General features: G+C 38.6%; 1 protein-coding gene across 2 annotated transcripts in view; it reads right to left on the bottom strand.

Annotated features, from left to right (window-relative positions):
- The window catches only part of A1CF (APOBEC1 complementation factor), an 81,335-nt gene that overhangs the window by 10,802 nt on the left and 46,185 nt on the right, over positions 1–24,348 (bottom strand). The window contains exons 5-10 of one of the 2 annotated variants that reach the window (XM_046651404.1): positions 22,853–23,091; positions 16,886–17,050; positions 10,869–10,966; positions 6,137–6,410; positions 3,964–4,169; positions 150–286 (exon numbers count right to left, since the gene is read on the bottom strand). In XM_046651404.1, the coding sequence (XP_046507360.1) occupies positions 150–286; positions 3,964–4,169; positions 6,137–6,410; positions 10,869–10,966; positions 16,886–17,050; positions 22,853–23,091 (1,119 nt within the window). The remainder of the gene's footprint in view (positions 1–149; positions 287–3,963; positions 4,170–6,136; positions 6,411–10,868; positions 10,967–16,885; positions 17,051–22,852; positions 23,092–24,348) is intronic. The other variant, XM_046651406.1, reaches the window with a different exon arrangement.

Here is a 24,348-nt window from a genome sequence, read left to right as displayed (position 1 = left end):
CATACATCCTGACATTTGTCTTTAATAAGAAATGAGTAGGTGGGTAGACTTGAATATTTACCTTATTTAGATAGTGATAAAATACACTTAATTTACAAGAGCTCTTATTCTAAAATCTAAAGGATTAGGAATTTGGAGAAGTTACGCACATTGCAGGATTCTGGCTGGCCAGAGCAGGAATGGTTATTTTGTATAAGAATAGTTGTCTTTGATCTTGTCCAATGGCAGAGTGCAGCTGATACACTGGCTGTCCCCAGTTATTTTTCTGACAAATTTCTTCTAATATCTACAAGAGTAAAAAAGTGATTTCCCTTTCAAATGTCACATTTGCATTAGTTCTCCAGCTTTCAGGTTTTTAAACTCTAATCTTCAGAGTTTAAGCTAATATAAGAAGATATAAAATGCCACATGGTTTAATGACTCATAAAATTTAAGATGAACTCGATTTGAACTCCATTTAAAATGTTATGTCTATTAATTCATAAAAATCATTTTCACACCATTTATTCTAATATGTTTTTAGTTTAGTCTGTTAGCTGTAACTTTTTACCAATAGTTTAATTTTATGATTCGTTTGATGTATTTATCCCATTTTTTAAAAATTGAAATTCCAGCACTGTGTAGCTGGATTTACTCATTATTATCCTCAATCCTTCTGTTTATAATGGTTTAGAGAAAATAATCTAAGAATGTTTTCTTATTTCATATCATTCACTTCGCATTTTCGTAAAAATAGAGTGTGCGAGTTTAATGGGTTAGTGTTTATTGATGAGCACTAATAGATGGGTGTTGACAGTCATAATGTCTTTGGCAAAACACTACTTCTGGCTGTATAATCTGATTTTTAGCATATTCCTACATGTTTTTTTCTTCTTCTATCATTACTCCAAACTGAATCTTCTTTAAAGGCAGATATTCTTTCATCCTGAAGCCATTTTTGGTGGCCCGCAAGCCTTGATGCTCCACTAGTCAGCAGATTCAGTAAACTGTGCAAAACAGAGCATTTCTGAAAAAATAACTCTTTAGGGCAGAACCATGCCCCAGGATGAATCTATGGGGCTTATCTCATTTGTTCTAATACTAACCAAGCTGTAGTAGCATCACATTTTCCAGTTTACTAAATTTGTAGATTGCTCCTATCTTATCTAATAACTTTTTCTTTTTAATACTCTCAGTTTTGTAGCATCTCTTGTCATCTACAAAGCATTCTCTAACATTCATGGGCAATAATAAATTAGCTTTAGATGGCAGGTATTCTAAAGGAGTACCAGCTCTAGCTACTGATTCTGCAAGGCAGTACTTGTCCTTCTGCTCTTCTTGCTGGAAGTTAATAATTCTACCATGGAGTTGTGAAGGCTCTATCAGTGTTAGTTGGGGGTGACATGGTCTTCAATTTCTAAGCCTTAGTTGCAGAAATTCAGAGACAAATTAATTAAAGAACTTTCATTGACTGATAGAGATGGTTACATATTAATATAAAGCATGACCAGTTTCTAACCTGGGTTTGATATAAAAAGCAGAGGTCATTAGTTATGCTATAGCAGCTCTTAGGACTATTATAAAGAATTTATGGTGATGATTATTTTTTATTTGCTTAAAAGATTTCTAGGTATCCCAGTACTTTAATTAGGTTCCTTATTTTGGGTTTTAAATCAAGATAGATTGAATGACTAGCTTTTGTATTTTCTGAGCGAAGCTCCATCATGGTACTTACTAGATTTTATTATAATTATCTGTTTATGTGTCAGTATCCTCTTACTGTATTTCCATATAATTTTTCCAGTTTTATTGAGATATAATTGACATACAACATTGTGTAAATTTAAGGTGCATAGCATAACAGTTCGACTTACATATATTGTGAAATGACTACTGTAATCACAAATCTGATTTCTTGTCTATGAATTTGTATTTTTTTATATTTTACATATAAGTGAGATCATACAGTATTTGTCTTTCTCTGTCTGACTTATTTCACTTAGCATAACGCCGTCAAGGTCCATCCATGATGTTACAAGTGGCAGTAGTTCCTCTTTTTTTATGGCTGAATAATATTCCATTGTATACATATACCACAACCTCTTTATCCATTCATCTACCAATGGACACTTAGGTTGTTTCCATGTCTTGGCTACTGTAAATAATGCTGCTATGAACCTGGGGATGCAGATATCTTTTCAAGTTAGTGTTCTTGTTTCCTTTGGATATACTCCCAGAAGTGGAATTGCTAGATCATATGGTAGTTCTATTTTTAATTTTTTGAGGATCTTCCATACTGTTTTCCATAGTGGCTGTACCAGTTTACAATCCCACCAACATCCTACCAACAGTGCACAAGGGTTCCCTTTTCTCTACGTCCTCACCAGCACTTGTTATCTCTTGTCTTTTTGGTGATGACCACTCTAATAGGCGTGAGGTAATACCTCACTGTGATTTTAATTTGTATTTCCCTAATGACTAATGATGTTGAACATCTTTTCATTCACCTGTTGGCCATTCATATATCTTCTTTGGAAAAATGTCTATTCAGGTCTTTTGACCATCTTTTGCATTATATTCACTTTTCCATCTCCAACACCAAGCACAATACTTGGTGTGTAATGGATGACAATAAATAGTTCTTGAACAAAAAATGATTACTGTTAATCACTCTGATAAACCTTGTCTTTTTAAATTGCCTGGATAGGGTTAACAGAAAACTTAAATGAAATAATTTGTATGTATAAGAAAGCCATTAATCTTACAAAAATAAATACTTGGGGTGGGCCCTGGGGCTGGGTGGTCAAGTTTGTGTGCTCTGCTTTGGTGGCCCAGGGTTTTGCCAGTTCGAATCCTGGGCGCAGACCTAGCACCACTCATCAAGCCATGCTGAGGCGGCATCCCACACAGCAGAACTAGAAGGACCTACAACTAGAATATACAACTATGTACTAGGGAGCTTTGGGGAGAAAAAGAAAATAATAACAATAATAAAGATTGGCAACAGATGTTAGCTCAGGGTCAATCTTTTAAAAAAAAATAACTCAAGGTGAGCTTTTAGAAAACCAAGTTTTCTACTTGATTGTGATCCTAAGGCTACTTCCATAAATTTGGGGCTTATACATTTAAGAGGGGAGTAGGAAGTTTCCTTTACGATGCACAGTTTAGTTTACAAACTAAACTATAACAGTTAACAACTGGATGTTGGTTATTCAGCCAAAGTGTCGCTGCAGAGAGACCAGCATGTACTCCACATTCATAGGGAACAGTCTAAGGGTTAACATAGACCCTGTTTTGTGTTCATTTTAACTCTGTTTGTTATTAAGTTTCCATAATGGAACAACTTTTATAACTTTTAATTTTCCAATAATAAAAACCACAGCTCCAGGCAGAAACATGGAAACTTAGAACTGTGAAATGAAAGCAATAAAACCTCACCATAATGCCACTGCCCAAATATAATAATTGCAGACGACTTAATTTGATACGACTGATGGCACGTCATAGTATGAGTAATGATATTGCCATGGATAGCGTGATGTTTTCTCATAAACACAGTGTTTCCAAGAAAATGTCTCCTAAATAGTCTCTTCATTCCCTGTCATGAGTGCTCCTCATTTGCCAACCAACCTGGCTCACATATGATTGGCATTTCTTTTGAGCTAAGTTCTTTGCTTCATATTATTTTACTTAAGGTATTGGTTGATAATTCTTAAGAGCTCTCAGTATCTTCACCTTTCAGTGGAAGATTATTTAAGGCGTCAAACTTTATAATTAAAAAAAAAGAAAGTCTAAAATAGAACAATGGCACTCAACACTCAGCCTTCTCTTGCACTACATTATGTTTACCGGTCACTTTTTCTACTTAAAAAAACAAAACAAAACAATAGCCCAAGTAGGAATCAAGTCGAATCATTTGATTAAAGGTAAATGATGGGTTTTGGTCCAACTTAAAGAAACTATGTCTGGAATAACATTACCTACCTGGGGAGCAAGTTTAATTCCTTGGGGTTTTAAAGTGACAGGATTCATTGGGGTGAGCTCCATCCCAGGTAAAAGATCATAGAGTTTGTCTTCTCTCTTGTCTCCTTTGACCTGGTATCCACGACCCAGGCCTGTGTATGCCAAATAGCCACGGCCACCCAGGCCTCTCACTCCCGCAGCCCCTACAGGTACATTCATGTAAATTTCTAGGAATGTAAGAAGGCATTAAACTGAATCAAACCACCAGAAATCAAACCACCCTGAATCTTACTGTAATGGAAAAGTTAGCCCAAGTCACATTGATTATTGCCTTGAAGATGGGTAGAAAACTCTAGGATTCTAATGTAATGAAACTCAACATAAGGGAAGGTTCCCCACAGGTGCCTTCTTTTTCTTTTAACTATCTATGGAGGAAAACAATACTATCAAAATGTGCATGAGCAACTTTAAAACTTTGGTACAGAGAAAAATTTTGCAATTTCTGTCTTCAGTTAACCTTTTATTGACATTTTTCTATAGACTAGTAAATATTGGGAAGGTGTTTTTTAAAATATCCCAGCTTGATATGATCACATGTATTAAAATCAGTCTTGCATTTTTGTCATCGATCAACAAATCAGAAGTAAATTCTAGCTTCCCCAATAATTCCAGCCCCAATGACCTGTTGGAAAACCAACATTTAGAAAGTATATTTTCAAGTTCACCATTTTCTCTCTCATGTTCTGTCAATGTGAGGCTTAAATTTCCATTGAGTTTCATTAATAGATTCCTTTTGATTTTTTTGTTTTGCCACGTTGCTACTTTGATTTCCTACTGGTGGCATAAAAAGATAAAAAAATTAAATTGATTACCCTTCATCCATGAATATCATTCATTGATTCCTTTCTTGTTATAGGACAAATATTTTTTTCCCTTGAAGTGGAGTTTGTTTTTTTCTTACATTACAACTGGTTGACAACTTATATTTAACATATGGATTGTTTAATGATGTGATTTTAGGTTATAAATACATAATGTTTTCATGACATAATTTGTCATTGTGTAGACAGATTATCCTGAAGGAAATCCTGATGATATATTTTGCATTACAATTTTGGGTAGAGTGATTGTATAATGGGCATGGAACTTTTAAGGATGTTGAAGACTAGAACTCCTAGGATGGTCAAGTCTGTTCTCCTGAAAAATAGTAAAACACAGTAAGATAATTGTTTCCACAGTAATCTGGACAGACCCCTTTGCTTCCAAGTCAAACCCCAGAAGAGATTTAAATACACCATTTGGTCAGTGAATCACCCAGACTGGTGTCATATTTGGAAGATAGAACTGGGGTTCTGTTGGCGTTAGCCAGATCCTAGCAGAACCACTCTGAAGGATCCTGTAGACAAAGGAAAGATTCCAGAGACAAACTAGTTTCTTGGAAATAAAAACGCTTTCTTTATCTTCTATGTTGCTTGAACCAACTGAACTCAGAAGACTGCTCAAACACTTGGAATTATTATAGGACTCAACAGGAAAGATTTTTTGCGTGGCAGTCAGATTGTTTTTTCTTTCTATTTGGACTTTACTATTTAGTTCCCCATATCCTGGAGAAATAAGTTGATTTCCTTAATAGTGTGGCTTTTTAGAAGTCACAGCACCTATTTCTCGGAGGAGGTCAGATGAGAACATCTCATGTATCTGTTAGAATATATTTATGATAATTTGTGATTTATATATGAAGATGATGCCACTGAGTCATCATCAAATACACAGGTGCCTTGGCATATTTTTGCTATTTGAGATAATTTGTTTTCACTGGACCATACTGCTCTTGCTTGGAATTTTGTAATGAGTCATATGTGACTGCAATATGGTGGTCCAATGAAAGGGGAGAAGCTAACAATTGTGGACTTGAGTGTTAGTTTGTGCAAATTTTATGGGCCCATGCAAAGATAAAATGTGTGCATTAGACTCATTTGCACTATATTCCTGCCAAGTTTTCTTAATAACCAGTTGTAATGTGAAAAAAGATTCCTATGGAAGGAAAACTATTGGTATAATACTTGATTTTTAATAAACGGTTAAAAGTTCTTTTCCCCCACTGGACCCATCTAATTTGTCTACGGTTGTTGCAATACAGATCATTTGAAATTTAATAGTTATTCTAAGGAAGGCAAGAGCTTACTAGTGTTACCTCTAACAGAAGGGGCTCGGATAATGGCCCTGTTGCCAAGATGTCCTTTGGTGGCTGGGAAATGAAGGCTGGGAATCGCCGTGTAGGCTTGAGGGGTGTAGAATACAGGAGCGCCAAGGTAGGTTGTGGTGGGATCATAAACATGACCCAAAGAGTAGGTGTACTCTCCTTGGAGCATGGTGCCCCTTCCACCTGTGCCTCGGGTGTACCTAACATAACTGTCCTTGTCCACTGGTTTGGCTAGGGTCACTTCAATGGGGGAGCCATCCAGCACCTGTTGTAGAGAGCAAGAAAAAAACAACATGAGAAGCTATGAAGACAACCAAGTGTGGCTGGGCCCTAGTAACACATCTCCTTCTAAGTTCTATTTCTATTTCTATAACTTCTAGTTGCTGCTGTATTTACTGTTTCACTTGTATGTATCTTTTCTCTTCATGGGTTCGTGTTTCTGTGCCAGTTGAGTTTTCCCTGAGTGGTTTTGTTGGTAAATTGCATATAATCTGCCAACAGGTTTAACAGTGACAAATTGGCCACTGTCCGTTGACATATTGGTTATAAATTTATCTGATGCAGTCACTGAGACAGAGAATTATGTAATATTTTCATGTGATATGTATTTTGTAAATTGCATTTTTATAAAATTATATAATTTAAGAAATTTTAGGTTAGGTGGATAGAATATAATTTCCACTGTCTAGAACAGTGCAGTGAAGGTGGAAGGAAAGCAATAAAGAGATCTATCAATTGTTAACATCTTGGCATGGACGGCCCAGTGAGGCCTTTCCAGCTGCCAGCCAGCTAAATGTCTCACTCCTTAGAACAGAATCACAATAGGTAAGTTTTTGCTGGAAAAGAAGAGAGGCTTAGAAGTGGGGCCCTATTTAAGGAAGAGGAATCAATGAAGCTATTGCATTGTCCCTCATAGGTACTGCCTTGAGAAGCAACCTTTCGATCTGCTGAACAGTTGGGAACTAACAGGGATGGTGGGGGCAGTGTTGAAGTTTCTCAAGTATTGCACTACTTAAAATTTGTCATCAAGAATTATTGGAGTGATTCTTTTCTGACACAAGTTTTTGACATTTTGCAAACAGATCCAGATGTTGAAGACGATGGCTGTGTGTAGATCTATATGTGTGACTCACTTTTATGTATTTGCTTGCATACACAAGAGACAAAGATAGTTCTCAACAAATACCTGATAGATTGATGTATTTCTTATCAAAGGGACAAGGTATTGTGAGGAAGCATTTGTGGGACTTTTTTCAAATAAGAATATTATGGTCCTCTGTTTTTCATAAAGAAAAGAAATGATGTAAAGTGTTCTTGCAAAAATTGTCTTTCATAGCAGCTCATGATTTTTTGAGTAATTCAGTGGTTCCTAGATCATCGAAGTCTGCTGGACAAAGTTTGTGCTTCATAGTCACCCTGACTATTTTGATCAGCCTCTGGGGCAACTTGTCCCTAGTTTCATGTATCTACCCTGCTTTTTAGTAGCAGGAGCCAGTATCAAATACATTGGATGGAATACACTGAGACATAGAATCCAGCTAATATTCAACTATCGTGTATTGATGTTGATGTAATTTGAAGAAATGGACTTGGAGTATTGAAGGAGTGGAGTGACCTTGGATATAAGATTATTTATCTTCAGTCCTGTCTCGAGGAAGATGAGAGACCCAAATAGGTCTTTGTTTATAGGCACTTCCAAGTCAAGAGATGTTTCCAATGAAATGATTCTTTACTGCAAAGTCAGATTTCTTATTGTAATAAATTTTGTTTTGCATTCCTCTGCCCCCTCCAACAGTGTTTCAAACTCAGTATTGTATTTTACTTATTTGGTTTAGACATTTCAAGAGCTAGGACAATATCTTATTAATCTGTATAGCCTGAAGTCCGGCAAAATTTCTTGCATATCCTAGAAATCCACAAGTATTTATAGAACAAATGAATAATCATGTCAAAAGCTCAAGTTGTCACTTTTCTCTCCAAAAAAGCTTCCCTTCCTGACTTCCCTAACAACATTATCCTAGTCTCCTATACTGAAAACCTATAATGACTCATCCTTCTTTCTCACGGTTATATCCAGTCGGTACTTGGGTCCTTTGACTTCATCACCCATGGTCCTCTGTGGAGCTCTCTCCTACAGTCCATTCCCACCCTAGTTCAAACCCTTATTTCTTCCCATTTGAGTGACTATGGTAGCTTTTTGCCAGCCCTTGTGGTTTAAGGGTTACAATTCGGTACTCTCACTGCCAAGGCCTGGTTTGGTTTCCCACTCAGGGAAACACACCACCCCTCTGTGGGTTGTCATAATGTGGTGGCTGTGTGTTGCTATGATGCTGAAAGCTATGCCACCAGTATTTCAAATATCATCAGGGTCACCCATAGTAGACAGGTTATAGTGGAACTTGCAGACTAAGACAGATTAGGAAGACAGACCTAGCCACCCACTTCTGAAAAACATTGTCCATGAAAACCCTATGAATAGCAGCGGAGCCAAAAGATGAGAGGATGGAGCAAAAAGACTGGCCAGGGTTCTGCTCTGCTGTGCACAGGGTCACTAGGAGTCAGAATCAGCTTGATGGCATTAACAATAAAATAGCTTTTAATTCATTCCAATTACATCTCTTTCCCTATGCTATAAAACTTCAACTCTTAGAAAGTTAATTTCCCTAAATTGTAAATGTGATCATTACTCCACTAAAAACTTCAGTCTCATCTTATCTAGTAAATTAAATATAAATATCCATATGTATACTCAAAAGCCTTCATGGTTCCTGGGCAAACTTCTTTTTGATTTTCTCATACCATATTATAATTAAATATAGTTATAATATTTAGTATATATTTAATAATAATATTGAATATATATTTAATTACATAATACATGTAAACATTGCTATTAAAATATCAAGCTATAAAAATTAGGAACAATTTGAATACTTTTCCATTGTAATTATTCTAACATAATTATTTAGCATCTAATTTATGATTGACTGTCTCTTCTCAGCAATCATCACATATCCTCAGGAATGTTTTCAAATTGAGAAACTCTAACCTACAAATTGTTTTCAAAGAAATAACATTTTTATGATACTAAATGTAATAATCAGTGAAGATGAAATAATATTTTGCTTCATAGACATGTACTTAAATCTGCATTAATTTTTGTTTTACAGTTTTCTTTTTGCATTTTGGGGTCAGTGTTTCTTTTCCCTGAGACTCAAACATTTCTGTAGGCCCTGGGGGAGTTCATATGCACGAGCCCCAGTGTGTCTGAAGGGCCTGAGCTGGGAGATCCTCTGCCTGCCCTCTAGATGCGCTCCCAACCATCTCCAGCCTCTCTGTACTGGGAGAGTGTTCTCTATGGAGTCCTCTTCAGGGCTCCTGGGCCTTCTGGATTATGTTTGGATTTGGCCAATGGGGAGCCCTGGCAGGAGGTTGGAGAGAGAGATAACAGTGAGTTCAGGCCATTTCTTCTCCTGGCAACCTCTCTGAGAGGTCACCTTGGCCTGACTGTGTCCCTTGACCATAGATGACTACTTCTCTCAAAGAAACCTGCTCTATACAGTTCTCTCTCCTTTAGCTTTCCCACTGCTTCTCCACCCATTGTCCCTTTGACTCCAGGAGGCCCACAAGCCCTGGGTTCCTGCACTATCTCCTCTGATGTCTCTACCCCAAACTCACCCCTTTGTAGTCAGTCTCTTTGCCATCTGTCTGCTGCTCGGACTGACTGATGCAAGACCTGACAGGTAAAACAGCCCTATGTGCATTATGTTCTAATCAAATTGATTTACTTTTATTGTTTTCCAACCATATCTTGGTGTTTCCAAATTCAGTGCTTCTGCCTAAGACTGCCTCTCATTTTCTGTTTTTTTCTTTTGGAAATCTTTCCAGGTTTTGTGGCTTCTCTTAGATATTATTTTCTCATATTCATGAAGATTTTCTGATTTTTTTGTGACCCACTCCTTCTTCCTTTGAATGTTCTCACCACTTTTTATCTTTTTTAAATGACATTTACCTGGTTGTGCTTTGCAAAGGTGTCTGTGTACTTGTCTTCTTCCTCCGGCAGACTTTTAGCTCTTCAACAAGCATCTTTGGTATGATTCTTTGTGTATCCCAGACATTATTTAGGATGATAAGTGGTCATGCTAAGTGAAGCAGGATAAGCTCCTATAGGTTTTTTTTAACGTTTATTGGATTGATGAGTAAATATTATGATATTGGTTTCTACATACAAACCAAGAGTAATGATATAGAAATTGGTTTTTGCCCAGACCATATTCTTGGCTAGGTGAAGAGATTCTAAGCCTTCCAGAGTTGGAAGATCAAACTCTGAGGGTAGAATGATAGCTACTTTGACATCTTTTCTGATCATTAGCCTCCAAAATACTGCACTATAAAGGTTATAATCTCTTTGGAGTAATGAGAAAAAATTTGAATTGGAAAAAATACCTTGAAATAATCTACTTCAATCCCCCCTTTCTAAGGAAACTGAGGGCAGTGACTTGCCCAAAACAGTCAAAAGAAGAGTTAGAGTCAGATGTATGAGCCACATCTCCATTGCATATGCCATCACTTCTCTATTGCTCATCTTAAATGGCCTGAGGCAGCCATGTCTGAGATGGAGAAAGCCTGAGTGCGACAGACTCGCAGAATTGTTCTTTTGAATAGAATTTCCACACCAAACTTTGATGGAATCTGTACATATTTTTTCTCTGTCTTGTATTACCTTCCCATTTAAGGCTTTCATAGCCTCAACTGCGTCTTCTCGGTTGCTGAAGTGCACGAAAGCGTAGTCTCGGATTTTCTTCACCCTCTCCACAGCACCTGTAAATGGAGTGAAAGTAGCCTGATTAGCAAGCTTGAGATAACACTGAAAACGATATATTTCAGCATTTGGCTTCCAAGAGTATTTGATTTTGTTTTTTTTTGTTTTTGTTTCTGAGACTCAATATTTAGGTAAGGATCTCATTGAGAATACTTCATGTGCCCAAGTTTAAAATTCTATGCATTCAACAGAAGATTTTGTTTGTAATCTTTTTTCTTTTTTTTTTTTTTGAGGAAGATAAGCCCTGAGCTAACTGCTGCCAATCCTCCTCTTTTTGCTGAGGAAGACTGGCCCTGAGCTAGCATCTGTACCAGTCTTCCTCTACTTTATATGTGGGACACCTGCCACAGCATGGCTTTTGCCAAGCAGTGCCATGTCCACACCCGGGATCCGAACTGGCGAACACCGGGCTGCTGAAATAGAACATGTGAACTTAACCGCTGCGCCACTGGGCCGGCCCCTGTAATCTTTTTACAACAACTATATTCTGCCTTATTATGATTAGTTATGAATTCATGTTTTCCGCTTCCTAGATTATAAGCTCTTTAAAGGTAGGAGTGCAATCTTACTTTGTATATTATATAACATAAAAGATAGTAACTTATACATGGTAAAACATTTGTTGGATTGAGTCGAACTCAGTAAATGATCACCTTATAAACATGTATTTGGGTGATTGCCTTTTTAAATTTTACGGCTTTTTCTCAAGAAAAATAACTAATCTCTTTTGATTTATATAATAAAATTTTAGAGTTAGAAGACACATTAGCAGGGATTTACTTTAATTTTTCTTCAGTTCATTTTATCTTTATTTTTAACTCAAAGATTAGGAACCCATGGTTCTGACAAGGTGAGATTTATAAGAGTTCACGAAGCTAGAACTAGAACCCAGCTCTCCTCTCTGCCTATCCAATACTCTTTTGATGATTAAAAAAAAAATAGTGGTCTCTGAAAGAACATTTGAGAACCAAGATAGTTCCTTACCGTGCTGCTCACGATATCTAAGGTTGTAAATGTGTACATACCCACTAATTCTACCTCGAGGAATGTCTTTTACAGAAGCACTCACACATATGCGAAAGAATCGTGCATAAGGATATCAATTACACCACTGCTGAAATAGCAAAAATTTAAAGAACTTAATGTCCATTTTCACGAGAGTGCTTAAATTTGGAACATCCATATCAAATAACACCAAGGAATCTTTAAGGAGAACAAAATAGGCCTAGATGTACTTACAAGGAAAGATTCAAGACCTATTATCAATTAAACCTACCAAATAGTAAGTATAATATCACTTATGTTTTAAAAATCCCAGCCCATATATATGCGCACATAAATATGGATACACACCCACAGAAGAAGAGAACTGGGAAGGTAGAGACCAAATTGTTAATAGGAATTACTTCAGGAATGAGGAGAAAAGTTGGGGAGAATGAAGGGAACTTCTATATTGTAAATTACGTACTTTGGTATTTTACAAATATTTGCAATGTTTATTTATATTATCTGTGTAATAAAAAAATAAATAACATCAACCTAACCTACTTTTATGTAGAGGAACTGCTGTATATGTTGATGTAACATGTAGAAATAAAAAAAGTTCTACCAAGATGGTTGCTTTATATTTTACATTTTATTATTAAAATGTTGTTAAAATATATTGTTGCTTACTCAAGTTTAAAAAACAGAACTTTTGCCTAGAATAAAGGTAAGATAGAAATTTGTTTAACACTAACTTGTTAGTTTAGCATGCAGATTATCCTCTTTTTGTTACACTCTCTCGGGCATATCTTAAGAGACCAGGTTTCCTTCTCCTGTCCTTAGTTACCAGAGAACGTAGGATGGGACCTTCTACCAGGGAGGATCAGGTGAGGAGAGAAGTCCTCTTTTCTTCTCTTTATCAGTTATCTATCCTCTTAAATTCAAGGACATTTACGGGCATTCAAGAGCAATTAGAGTCTCTACCACATGCTTCAATGGCTATAAACTGTCTTCCTTTGGAATAATGGCAGGGCTGTAACGTGAGGATAATTTTAAAACATTGTGGTTCTTCTCTTCTGTCTCTCCACAGCATTCGACCCTTGACTTCTTATGACAATAGCTGTACAGAGCAAAACTGTCTGGCCAGGCTGAGAAAATAAATAAAGGTATCTATCTGAGACCATGAAGCGTGGGACGTGTAATTAACTGAACTTCCAATATGGTCTCTATTCCTTCAGTGTCAGGTGGGGTAATTATCGTGACTCGACCCCATGGCTTGTTTTGGTAACTGAGAAGTAAGAGGGGGGCAATGAGTACTTCTACTTTTCCAGCCTTTGCCCTGTTTGTTCTTCAGTGCCATCTTCAGTGTAGGCTCCACTAGCTGTTAGCTCTCTGAGAACAGGATCTGCTTCAGAGGCATCTTGGTATTGTCTTCATCCAGTTCCTACCTAATGCCTTGTTCATGGGGACTGCTCAATAAATATACGTGGAATAAGTGAATATTGTCGGTTAATTCAGATTCCAACTTCTATCACCCACATTAGTTAGGTGGCATTTCAAATGATAGTGGGTTTAGCTGTTCTCAAATTCTGCTTGCAGATATTGAAATGGGCTTTTTTGAGCAATAATATCCAGCTGCACCTGCTTTTGGAAATCTTGATATATAAAAATTTAGCCTTATAAAACAGACAAATTAAAAATTGAGAGTTTATATCATAAAAGAGTGTTTTCTCTACAACAGTATTCACCACATGGCTTATTTTAATGTGCTCATTCTTTACTGTATAAGAGTTTGTATTTTGATTGATCATCATTTGGCAGAGGGTCAGGCCATAAAATATCAGTGGTCATCCATCAGCAATGATGAGAAAGACGTTCTGAAACCATAATGGAGGAATTGGAAAAATATTACTCTGTTTATTATGAACTTGTCGGCGGCACATCAATTACCTGCAGAGAAACACACCTGCAGCCCAAAGGGAAGATTATGAGAGGGCCGTGGTTCTCCAAGTGTGGTCCGCAGCCCAGCAGTATCAACTTCACTAGGGAGCTGAATAGAAATGCAACTGGTTGGGCTTCATCCCAAACACACTGAATCAGAAACTCTGGGGGCGGGGCCAGCAATCTGGTCTAACAAGCCCTCCAGGTGATTCTGATGCCACTAAACTGCTTCAGGAAAGTCAGATTTTGTAGAATGACTATAATTGGAATTTCAGCAGATACCCTTAGGCTACGTGGTGGAGGAACAGACGTTTCAGGCCCCAGTTGGTGTTCTGATCATCATTTGTTTCTTCGAGTGGCAATATAATATTTTCGGGTTAATCAGGGTTAAAATAATAGTTGATCAAATACTTGCCAGGAATATTCAGGTTCCTCTGAGGAATTCAAACTTTGAGTAGAGTTTTTAAAGAGTTATTTTCCTGTTTCTCTCCACAAATTTTTCTAGGTAAGTATAAACATCTTTTTCACTGGAGAAGAAACTAGTTAGCTCTGACTTTTTCCTTCTAATCCTGCAGATGTCTGCAGGTTGTCCACCCTCTGCAATTCTTATTGTTTTGCAGAATGACAAAAAGAAGCCACACATCATTACTGCGCCCTGAGAGTTGTGCCAGCAGCCTCACAATGTGCTGTGGAATAGCTGGACACACTAGGCCCAAAAGGAAAATTGGAGAGAGAGAGTGAGAGAGCAAGCAAGCGAGCAAGAGAGAAACAGATCTGGCGTTCATTATTTTTATTATAATTAATAGGGCCTGGGTGTGTGTTTCTCTTCAATACGCAGACTCTGAAAGCTGATAACCAGTAAGTATGAGAGGAAGCAGCCTTTTAGTAGTTTCTCATTCTAGCTCTTTCCAAAAAAAAAATGGTAATGTTTTAATTAGGTAAAAATCAGAAGTATTATTCACTCTGGGAAGGTGGAAAGTCAACACAAATTGGGGGGTGGGGGGGAGCAACACTTATGCACACACACATCAGTTCCTATGCCCATAAGTGAATCAACTTTCAGGTCTCAGCTTACACGTCACTTCTAAACATGAGTCTTTTCTGCACCCAAGAGTAGGCTGTCATTACATCTTAAACTCCTTCCATACACACATCACACCTGTTATCTACACCCATGGTGCCTGACACATAGGAGCTACTGAAGAAATGACAGTTGAATGTATGAGTGAGTGAATGGAATAAGGATGGGGCTTGGGGGTCATATAATTGTTAAGAACATGCTCTTAACCAGATCTGGGTTCAAATTCAGAATTTGCCACTTGCTAGCTATATGACCCTCGAGAAGCTACTTAACTGCTCTGGGTTCTGGTTTTCTTATCTAGAAAATAATGGAAGTAATAAAGTAACCTACATTATAGGGTGGTTGTGATGGATAAGTGACATGTGATGTGAAAGTGCCCACTGCGATGCCTGTCTGGCACTTAGTGATGCAGTTAATCATTTGCCATCTCTATATTAGTCATGGACTCACAGCGAGGGGTATGGAGCCACGCCATTATACTAAAATGGCAGGGAAGGCAGAGTTCCTGAAGGCCAGAAAAAGACAAATCTCTGGTGAATCTTTTAAAAGGGAGAAGTGATATCCTTACTAATTACCTTCAGAACGAATCATCAGCTTATTCTGTTACACTTGAAACAGCACCCAGAGTTGGAAACAGCTAATAAGACTATGTGAAGTGAATATTCTCAGGTAGTTTTAACATGATGGTACCATGGTTCATACTTATCAACAACCTGGAGAATTATTGCCTGGAGACAGAAAAATTCTCATTTTTGGGAAGATGTTACCACAGTGATAAACTTAGGCCAGAGTGTGTTCCAAGACACTAATCCCTCAAGATGGTCTGCCAAAAGGCAGGATCCACGGTCCAAAAATTTGGGAAATGTGGCAATCTACATCTCTTCTTTTGGAAACTTTCAAAGCATATTACAAGGTTAAGGACTCTGATGGGTCCCACAACAACAAAAAAAAACCTGTTTAATTTTGCTGAACCTGGTGTTTACAAACTTATTTGACCACGGGCCCCTTTTATCAGTAACATCTGCTAACTACTAGTTTGTAGAATTAATGTTCTGCAGAACTGACTCTGGGAAATGCTTGTTTGGACCTTGTCTCTTGAAATGCTTTACCTGTCTCAGTGTTGTAGCTCCTATGTGAGAAAAAAGAGATGGCGAGTCGATCTCATGGCTTAAAATTGATACTGAAAAGTATTGACAAAATGAGCAGCAAATAATTATCCCTCTCCCCCTTCCCTGTATTCTTTTCTCTTCCTCTTCACCCAAATGAGTTTCCAAAATTAATTGTCACCTCTTTACTTATGTACTTGAAGTCACAATCATATTCCATTAGACCAGTGGTTCTCAACTGGGGGCAGTTTTCCCTCTAGAGTACATTCGGCAATGTATGGAGATGTTTTTGGTTATTATGTCTTGTGGTTGCTACTGGCATCTAGTGGGTAGAGGCCTGGGATGCTGCTAAACCTCCTATAATGCAGAGGACAGATCCCCACAACCAAGAATTATCTGACTCTAAATGTCAAGAGGATTGAAGTTGAGAAAACCTCCTTTAAATCTATAGTTATGGCCGTGCATTCATTAATGAAGTAAATATTTATTGAGGTTAAGCCCCAGGCACAGAGACAGGGGCTGAGGAGACAATAGGAGCAAAAAGAACTCATGGAATTTATAGTTTAGTGAAGGAAATATGTAAACATTAAGTAATCACACAGATAAATGTAAAATTATAGTATTGATAAATGTTGTAGGACCATATATCCCTATTTTCTAATCCAAAGGTAGGAATATAGTGGTTTACATGCAGTTATGACAACGATAGATGAAAGCTATCCTATTTAAAGTTATGGGAAGTCATCTCAAGCCTAAGTGTTTTTAAAGTACATTTTGAAAAAGTAATCTTCTGTAGTATGTCCTACCTGGTTTGATATTATTGAATTCTTTCTCAATCATCTCTTCAGAGGTAGACAGCATTAGGTTTCTTACATAAAGGATTTTCACTGAAGACATTGTGTCTTCATCAACTTCTACTTCCGGTTCTGCCCAGTCTACTGCAATAGGATGTCCCCATAACTGAATTCTTCCTGTTGAAAAGGATCACAAGTATGATTAATAATATAGAAATCAGGACTATATCATCTCAGTTCATACTGACGGCTTTTTAAACTGAACTGACCCGCGAGGTCTTGCTTGAGCTAGAAGACCAATATTAAAAGAGGTGATTATTGATTTTAAGAGACATTCCAAATAAATGTGAGAGCTGGCTTGAAGGGAGTTCTATATGACAAGTGACTTACTATAATGACTGAGTATAAAGGGAACTAGGATGTGGTTAGAAATTGAACAGAAATGAGGCAGCAGTGGGCATGTTTGGGTCTTAGAACAGCTTTCACAGGGTGAATGTAGTAGTGAAGGTGAGATGGCAAAAGGGGAGAAAGGAAAAGAATGGATTTAGGGCTCAGACATAGAGTCTGACTTATGGTGCATTAGAAAAGTCACTAAGAAGTATGGATGCTGCTGTTGGAATCTGTGTGGCCAGGTGTCACCACTGAGCTGTCCAAAAAATGGTGCATGGGCAAGGGTGGGTAGGGTTCAGGACTCCCTAGTTTGTTCTCTGTCCCTTACACTTGGTCAGGGCTCCAGTGGACTGTGTTCTCTCCTGGTTCTCTCTCTGTCAGAACATGAACAACTTGGGAATCCGGAGAAAATTTTGTTTTTTATCCAAATGAAGAAGACAAAGAGCAATGGAAGTGTATGATAAGAAATTGAACTCTTCTTAAAAGTGTAGTTGTTATCCATGACTGTGCATATTTGTGTACTCCTATTGTTACAATTTATTGTGTCTCTCAGTATACTATGTACTTCCCATGTGCTGTCTCAGTTCCTTCTCACGTAACTCTATAGGGAGGAAAGTGATTTTCTCAATTGTGTAGAAGAGGAAATGAGCTTTAGAGAGGATAACTGCCAGCTCTGTTTCATTTCTCCATCGCTCCCTTTTGTTTTTTGTAACTGAGCCCTGTACCCCTACATAGTGCAGATCCTTGCTGAAATGATGAGAAGAGGGTGAGGGTCAACTCAATTTCTAAATTTGATTTGAAATCATCTTTGCTTTTTGTTAGTTGTTTCAGAGTGAGCTATACCCTGGAAGCAATAAAAAGCATGGGAGAACAAAATCAGAAATTCTCAATATTGATAAGGGTTTAGTTGTTTAGTTATTACACATGGGAGGCAATTATTTTCAACAAAAATGCATCTTTTTATTCTTTGAAAAGTCAGTGAAACATCTGTGGCACTGACATTCTAAAACCCAAAGAATAGACGCATCCTAATGAGTTAGCTGATTCTAGAGGGGCTGACTCTTGCTACGCCAGCCGTCTGGATACCTTGTTCTGCACTGAATCCCAGAGGATAATTTTCTTCATTACTCTCTCCCTTCCCCTCCCCTCCTCTCCTCTTTTACCCCTTCTTTTCTGTTCCGTTCTATTCCTTTTGCTTCCCTTTCCTTCCTTTTCTATGCTTTACATAGACTTTGCTGTTGTCTTACCCCAAGATCCCTATGGCTCCCAGCTGACTCTGGTGTCTGTAGCCCACTGGTTCTCAACTTTGGCCCCATACTGAAAGAGCTTTTAAAATACTGACACCAGGGGGCTGGCCTTGTGGCCAAGTGGTTAAGTTCGTGTGCTCTGCTTTAGCAGCCCAGGGTTTCTCCGGTTCGGATCCTGGGCGCTGACCTAGCACTGCTCCTCAAGCCATGCTGTGGCACCATCCCACATAGTAGAACTAGAAGGATCTATAACTAGAATATACAACTATGTACTGTGGGGCTTTGGGGAGAAGAAGAAAAAAAAAAAGGAGTGGCAACAGATATTAGCTCAGGGCCAATCTTTAAAAAAATTACTGCAACCTGGGTTCCACTCAATAGTGTGCCAGACCCAATTCCTATCCACTTGCAAGAATAGACTTAAATTTTCAGAATTTTGTGAGCCGGCTGACATCACCCTGGTAGCTTGAAATTAGCCACAGTGGAAGTGTTAATACCATGGAAACACACAAATGCTACAAATCAGGGCTTTTGATTTTCCCCTGGGAGTTGGCTGTTAAAGATTTACTAGCTCATCACTGAGCCCTAGACTCTCCTTCCTAATTCTGAGGTAAGTGGTCTCATCCTCAGGAATCTTAAAAGCACCTCAGTTCCTTCTAACATGCAGCCAAGGTTGAGAACCACTGTTCTAGTACATTGGCTTTTGCCTTCCCAGCCTGGGACCATGGCAAGCCATCCACAGGTCTGAAGATCTACAAAAGGCTAAAATGGAGAGAGGTGAGAGGAGGTATGGGAAGCAGTGATTTCTACAAACATCCCCGTGGAAGTCAGTGTTGCAGAGTGATTGGGAACACGGGCTTTGAAAAGAGACAAGTTCAAATATCAGATCAATGATCCTGGCTAGAAAACATCATCTTTCTAAGCATCAATTTCCTCATCGGTAAAATTGGGATAATAAAAGTACCTACTTATTAGGGTTGTTGTGAAGACAAAAGAAGGTGATGCATATAAGGGACTTAGTTTACCACTTTTAAATGATGATTCAATAATGCACTCTCCTCAACATTTTTTTGATCTATTTTCTTGTATATTTCCTCAGAAAATGCACTTGTTGAGTGCAATGTTTAGGTATGATTTTTTTCTTTCAGAATCTCCCATGTCACTCAGAAGACAGCAGTGTATGTTGTAGATGCTTAATACGTATTTCCCTGCTGGGTAGTTCCCCACGTGTTCCTCTTCACCTCCCACGCTGGTGAATGCCCAGTATCATTAGTTGGTAGACTTAGCGGTGGATCACAAAATTGGGCTGCACAAAAGAATCATCTGGAAAACCTAAAAACACCAGCGCCCCAACTTTGCACCCCAGAGAAGGTTCAATTGAGTAGAGGTTGATTTGGGAAGTGATAGTGTTTAAAAACCTCCTCAGGTGATTCAGATTTGCAGCCCACGATGGATAATCATTGATTGAGATTCCTGGTTCTTAAACTTGTGGGCCCAGGAGGAGTAGCATCCTGGGAACTGGTTATAAATGCAAATTATCAGGCCCCACACCAGATCTACGGAATCAGGAACTCTGGTGGTGGGGCCCAGCAATCTGTGCTTTAACAAGCCCTCCCAGTGATTCTGATGCAAGCTAACCACTGTTAGAACTTTTTTCAGAGCATCCTTAGAACACTTTGATAGCCTCTGAGTTGGATGCAACAACTTTGTTCCATACACACCTCAGCAAAGATACATTTTGTCAAGAGGGAGCTGCCACTGTTAACAGAGGAGGTAGGTGGCTGGGGAGCCAATACATCATTTTAGACAACAATTTTCTGTCTCCAAGTCTGGATCAATTAAGAAGGAAAAGCTTCTTGTGGTCCTTGCTTATCATGTTTCTTAAAGATCTCCTCATTCTTTCAAACTAGGCTCTCCAGAGGATTGCCAATTACTGAAATCCTTTGCTGTTGTTGAATCTATGGTGAGGTAATAGGACGAGTGTCCAAATGGGTAATGGATTTTACTCTCAGGCCTCAGTAGAAATGAAGCAGTTTGCTTTGGCTGGCTTTTCATCACTGTGCCTCGTCTTGTTGGTCTGCTGATGAGGCAGTCTGACTAACATCCAGTTGAATGAAACTCAGCTGAGGCCAATTCAAAGGGCCATAGGCAAGGGGCTGCCTCAGATCATGATGAAGATAGGTAGTGAGGGAGGAGAGCAAAATAGCCTCTATATTGGGGGATCCTGGATGGGGAATTTGTAAGGAAAAGTCAGGACCTTGGGTGGAAGCATAACAAAGTGCTTGAGAATTCCTGAAGCCCAGCTGCTCAGCCCTGCCCGTCCTAGTCAGCTCAACTCAAGTAGACAGAAACTCTCTCTGTGGGTAAATATGCTCTTTTCTTTTAAGAAAGGGGAAGCTGATTGGAAGTTTGGATTCTCCAAGAACAACTGATTGTCTGGTCCCTGAAAACTTTCTCCCATTCTGGACCCTCATTTACTGTCATCCTCCCCCCACTCCCAAAATGATTGTACATATTTATTTTTAAGAATAATGAAGGAGGAAAGTGATAAATGTGGAATGGAGTAGTTGCCTCCGGTTTCTCAAGAAAGTGGTGGCCTGAGCTGGGGCTTTGAATGCCATGGGTCAGCAGAGAGGGGGAGGGGCAGGTCATTCTAGTAGGAGATACAGCAACGTTAGGAATAAGGGAGTCAAAAATGATCACGGCCTCATCTAGGACATTGAGGAGTCTGTCCTGATAGAAAGGAGAGTTTTTATTGGGAAATAGAAGGTAGCAAATATGGTTTTAAGGAACCGGGGCCGTGAAGGAAAGGCCTTCAGAGACAGACTCAGAGATTTACTCTTTATCTCATATGCAGCAAGGAGTTGGTGAATATTTTTGAAGTGAATGACACCATTCAGCCTATCAACAGATAGAAATTGAATTCCTACTATTTGCAAGAACTTGTTGAAAGGATGACGTCATATTTTGGGAATACTAATCTGGCGCTAATGTTCAGGATGGAGTAGGCAGAGGGTGGGGTAGACCAAAGGGAGAGAAGAGCTGGGAGAATAATTAGGAGATCTTAAAAAAATAATCTAAGGTTGGGAATGTATGTGTTTAGACTATAATGATGGCCTGAGAACAGCATGGGTATGGGGGACTTTTCAGTGGCAGACTTGTTGGTGTTGAAGAAGAGAGAAGAGTTGAAGAGGATAGCAAAATATTAAGTTCAGGTCACTGGGGGGCTAGGTATGCCCTAGGAGGGGTGTTAGTGATGCTGTGCACCTGTGAGTCAGATGACTTGACCATTGGGTACTGAGGAAGTAGTGAATGAAAGCTTCAACATTAAAAATATCCACCTCTCTGGTAAATTCAGCAAGTTTTGGAGCTATCTCATATTTTTTTTTTTCACTTTACACCACCTTCATGAAAATATTATTGAAAAATCTTCCCCAAGCTCAGAAGCCATCTTCCAATTTTGAAAATTTCTAGAGGGCTAATCCTACTGTTGGTTTGTTTTGTTTTTGAGAATGTGTATAAGGGCAACATAAATCTAGGTGTTTATATTGTTTTGGTTTTGATTCTGGTTCATCTCCCATTATGTTCATGAGAAGAGTTGATTCCAGTGTGTCCAGTCTGTCATTCTTAAAATCCTCTTATCACTTTGATATCTTACTTTGTGTAAGTTTTAGTGAATACTTTAGAGTGAGCAGAGGACTTTCGACATTTTTTCCTCAGTTGATCTCACTGAGGCAGTGTTTTGGTGGAGGTTTTTAAACTCAGGGATTGATGGTTACTGCCCAAATGAGACCTACCCTTTGGTTGTAGCACCTAACAAAGGTGCTTCTCTTTGGAGAGCTATTATTTTTATTCCCCCAAATTAGGGAGAAATTTTTAGACACTAGGGAGTCATAATAAAAGTATATCACTTGATTGCCATTAGGATAATGTATCACTTGTAGGTTTATTATTTCTACATTGCAATGGATAATATACCCTATTTCTAATTTAAAAAACCTACATATAAAGATAACTGTTGATTGATATGTTTACTTTTAAGAAGATTCTTCACTCCAAGGATTCATTATAGGTTACTCTAGCTTCAAGTTCTGCATTTCTCCAGTATGTGTAAATTAGACAATGCATGAAATGAATATGTTTCAGAACCCAGTCTGAGAAAACCTCAGGGAACTGAATCTACTGTGAGGTAGATAAGAAGGGTGAAGAATTTAAAATATAACATAACCAAAGACGTAGAGCAAGAAAAGAACAGCAAGCGTCTGTTTCTTTGCTAAGGAGCACAGCAGCGTGAGGCAGGCAGGACAGAGTGGAAAAGTCTCGTCTTTGAGGAAGGAGTGCTAACCTGGTAGAAGTTTCCTCCTGGCCATAGCCGCTGCCCGGTGACTCTCATACTCCACGAAGGCAAAGCCCCGGTTCTTGGTTTTGTCAGCAGCACTTGGGTAGACAATGACGTCGACAACTCCTTCAGTGACCTTCTTCATCTCTGAAAAGATTTCTTCTCTCTTTTTGGTTTTTGGGATTCCTCCCACAAACAATCGGCAGTTGTCCACGCTGGCACAAACCCCTAAGAGACGCCCATTTCTGCAAAAAGGGCAGGCATTTTGATTGGTGACAATCCTTGTGTGATTAAGGTTTAAGATAGAGGTTGAAAATGTATGGTGCTGGAACAGATATGACCTGCAGATGTGGGATGTCTGGTCTTCATAGTGTTGAAACTGTTTTTGGAGAGTTGTGACTGCTTTTGAGAAATCGGAAGATCTGTTAATATTAGCTGTACATTTTTAAAGGAAAAAAAAATTGAAGCTGAGTAGCATCTGCTCTCTTTAGAATGGGTGTGGATTCACCAGTTGTCATCAGTCCTCGCCACTCCCTAATGCATCCCCAATACTGAGGCCTTTACTCCTGGCCCGCAGTTAGTCATGTCACCCGCCTGGGCCTGGAGGCATTTGAGTTTCAGCCCCGGTGCTCTTTTCTTTCCCAGCCAAATAGAGACGCTATTCTGACATGATTGCTATTAAAAATAGCCCCATATACTGGAACAGATTTTCCCATATTATTTTATTTGGCCTCCACAAGGAACCTGTAAGATGGGCAGAGTAGGTGTTATTTCCATTTTACAGCTGAAGAACTGGAGACTCCAAGAAATTAAGTAACTTGCTTAAGATTTTATAGATTTTAATATTTTTAATATTTTAAATTTTCATAGATGAAACTGGCCTCCAGATTCTCGGTTCAGTCCCTGTTTCTTCTGCTGTACAGTGTTGCTTATTAGCAAGTTGACATATTCCTTCTCTGGCAGAATACAGATTGATTAAGTTTTCTGGTTGACACTTGGCAAAATGTGTCAAATGTCTTAAGTGTGCATAACCTTTGATCAAATAATGCTCCTTCCCAAAGTGACCTTGGGAAACAGAGGTGAGCACCAAGATTTATATGAGGATATTCATTGTTGTTATTTAAAATAGCCCCCAAATTGGAAATGAGCTAAATATCCCACCAGATAGGACTGGTTTAATGTATCTCAACTGAGATGTTATTGTTCCTGTAGCACGTTTGTTGTCCTGGTTCTTCCCCACTCAATGCCAACAGCCACACATTAGGTCATCCAAAAACACCTCTTCATCCTTCTGAATGTCTCACAGGGTGGACAGTACTGCTCCTGGCTGAGGATCACTGATAAACAAAAGATAGGCGTTCACACAACAGAATGCTCTGCAGTCATTAAACACAGTAATGTGGAAGAATATACGTTGGTTAAAAAAACCAGTTCACAGTATGCTGCTGGGTTAAAAAAAAAAAAAAAGCTTAAAAAACCCCCCTATTCCAAAATATCATTTA

Source organism: Equus quagga, chromosome 2 (genome assembly GCF_021613505.1).
Source record: "Equus quagga isolate Etosha38 chromosome 2, UCLA_HA_Equagga_1.0, whole genome shotgun sequence".
Taxonomy (NCBI): domain Eukaryota; kingdom Metazoa; phylum Chordata; class Mammalia; order Perissodactyla; family Equidae; genus Equus; species Equus quagga.
The sequence above is the reverse complement of the archived record's forward strand: the minus strand, read 5'-3'. Positions and strand labels throughout refer to the sequence as shown.